Source organism: Poecilia reticulata, linkage group LG14 (genome assembly GCF_000633615.1).
Source record: "Poecilia reticulata strain Guanapo linkage group LG14, Guppy_female_1.0+MT, whole genome shotgun sequence".
NCBI lineage: Eukaryota > Metazoa > Chordata > Actinopteri > Cyprinodontiformes > Poeciliidae > Poecilia > Poecilia reticulata.
The window spans coordinates 3,101,348-3,104,071 of record NC_024344.1 but is presented as its reverse complement, the minus strand read 5'-3'; the positions used below and the strand labels follow the sequence as shown (position 1 = coordinate 3,104,071).

General features: G+C 40.8%; 1 protein-coding gene across 1 annotated transcript in view; it reads left to right on the top strand.

Annotated features, from left to right (window-relative positions):
- LOC103475409 (trichohyalin-like) overlaps positions 1-2,724 on the top strand; it is a 24,675-nt gene that overhangs the window by 12,549 nt on the left and 9,402 nt on the right. The window contains exons 10-12 of the mRNA XM_017308491.1: positions 46-200; positions 392-490; positions 2,045-2,657. Coding sequence (XP_017163980.1) covers positions 46-200; positions 392-490; positions 2,045-2,657 — 867 coding nt within the window. The remainder of the gene's footprint in view (positions 1-45; positions 201-391; positions 491-2,044; positions 2,658-2,724) is intronic.

Sequence of the window (2,724 nt, the reverse complement as noted above, 5' to 3'; positions counted from 1 at the left end):
CTGGAAGGAGAAGACAAAGAGAAACCACCTAAAGCTGCTGATCAGGAGAACCTTGTGATCATTGAAGAGCCGCTTTGCCATGAAGAGAACAAACTGTGGGCAGCTATGGAGGAGACCACAGCCGAGACGGAAGCACAAAGAGGGACGGGAAGTACTGAGAGTCCTGGAGTGAAGGAGGAGGAAGAGGTTGTAGTAGGGGGGTGAGTCAGTGATGGTTTATAGCATTCAGATGCAAACCTGCACTTACTAACATCGCTCCACTGTGCTGCCGCCTAACAACAGCGAGTTACTGAAGCWCTTCTTTCCGTACTACCTGTAGACATTCATAAGTGAAGGAATTTCATCTGCAAAGTAAAATAAGTGTGTATGTTTGTTTTTCTGTGTGTGTTAGCACCCATAAAGGTGCAGAGGATGATGTGTGTATTGCAGAAGAGCAGAAGGAGACATCTGCTGGCTTCATGTCAGCGATGTTTGGGGTGTTGCACCGAGGGTGAGTCTGCCTGCTGCTGCGGTCAGATTACCTGTTGAGGTGTGCCGTTTTGCAGACTGAAATAACAATAGTGACTGAATGCTTTTGAAGCTTTTTTAAACAGATTTCTGTTTAAAGAAGTTATGAAACAAGTTATGAAACCAAACCAGATTTAAACTGCATCAAACTTGGCTCAAATGTAARTCTGCAAACAACACTAGCACAGCTTTACTTCATTTTCAGTATTAGTGATGTGCGAGAAAGAGAGAGAGCAAGACTCGAAGCAGACAGCAGGAGGCCTSAATAGATTACTGTTCAACCTTTACCTGTCTTCAAACATGCCAGATTTGGAGACRTTTGGCGCCTTTTGGAAATCTCAGACACCATAGTCTCCTTATAGTAGGGAATGCTGTATTTTTATGCTAGCAGCGCTAATGGGGAAAAACTGAGTAGCCAATGGGAAACTGGAGATGAAATGAAAATAACATTTTAAATGGTTTTATTTTAAATGTTAGTTCAAGTGAGATATATTCTTACTGCTGTGTCATCCTTACCAGGGTTATTGTCTACTTTGGTAAACCATCTTGAATCTTTTACAAACTTTTTATAAAAAAAAGTACAACCTGAAAGTACCACCAACCTGACAGAGATTATAAAAGTAGTTCACATTTAGGTTTGGGAACGTCTGAACTTTTAAAATGGAAAAAAGTCAAGTTAGGCATGATTTAATGTCTGACTTCAGGCTGGAACCACTTKAAATTGTTTCCTAATACAAAGTTSCAGCTGAAGCAAAACTCAAATTACTTCAACTACTTCTCTTTTTGGCTGTCACAGTAACTTGTGTGTAATTGTCTTTCAAATAAGTGATGCCAACATGTTAGTGTCACAAAAGGTAGCCCAAGCACCAGCAGTGATCCTTTCACCACAATTTGAGAAAATACAAATGCTTTTTTGAGGTTGTCATGAATTTCCCCGCTGCATAGACAAACAGCAAAGACAAAACGAGAAAGCAGTCTAGTTGTTCCTATTATTAATATTGACATTTCTACAAAAAGTCATCTAATTCTAAACTGAAATTAACTACAAATTGATTACTGTCTGTTTTGCTGTTCTGTAAACATCTGATCATATTTATGCAGAAATATGCCATATGCTTTCCTAAACCTATAAGAGATAATCTCAGTGCTTCATTGCTGATTAATTTTCATTGGTTCTGTTGTTAAATTCACTTATTCTGCTGAGARAACGTTGCTCAATGACAGCTAGTTGCAGAGAACTTGCATATTTAGTTATTTTCCTCTTGAATTGGAGCTTTTGACAGCATTTGGAAAGTATTTTGGTTGCTCCTGGCTGTACCAAAAGAGCAGTTTTCTCTATTAAAAACAAACCCATGTTTCCTGTGGGTTCTTCAAACAGCATTTTTTGGAAGCACACCAAAACAAAGTCTACTAAGGAAACTAATCAAGCATGATGTCTGGCTGGTTCTCTGTCGCTGAGTTCAGCTCTGGYCATGTTGCTGGGTCATTTCAGGGTGAGCTGTGTCTCATAGTTTTCCTGTCATATTTTGCTTCTTAGCTATGAGACAATGGCCTCCATGCTGCACACATCTGCATCAAATGGTACCAGTCAGGAGCCTTCAGCCGATAAACTACAGCCACTTACAAACAGAGAAGAACAGTCATGTTTTCAAAAAGACGATGCAACGATCCGGTGCACCGCAGAGCCAGATAATGAGCCACCAAACTCTGCTGGTGTGGACATTTTACCTCCTGCAGCTTTCTCTGACTCAGCAGAAAGTCAGATGATGGTTGAAGACGAGGTCCCCAAGGCTGAACCAGCTCAGGGAGCAGTAAACATGACGCACGGACTGGGCCTGGTGGCAAGTCTGAGACTGGCGGCCAGCGAACAAGAGAAACAGAGAGAACTGGAGATGGAGAGACGAGAAAGAGAGGAAATGGAAAACCGCAGAAAGGCTGAAAGGGAGAAAGAAGAGCTGGAAGAAGCTGAAAGGCAAGAAAAAGAAAGACTTAACAGAGAAGAGGCAGACAAGATTGAAAAAGAAAGATTAAAGAGACGTGAAGAAGAGAAGAAGGAAAAGGAGARACTGAAAAGATTAGAGATGGARGAAAAAGAAAGGCTAAAAAGAGAAGAAGCAGAGAAGAAAGAAATGGAAAGACTGAGAGAAGAAGTAGAGAAGAAAGAAATGGAAAGACTAAGGAGGAAAGAGGCAGAGAGAAAAGAAAGGGAAAGAAAAA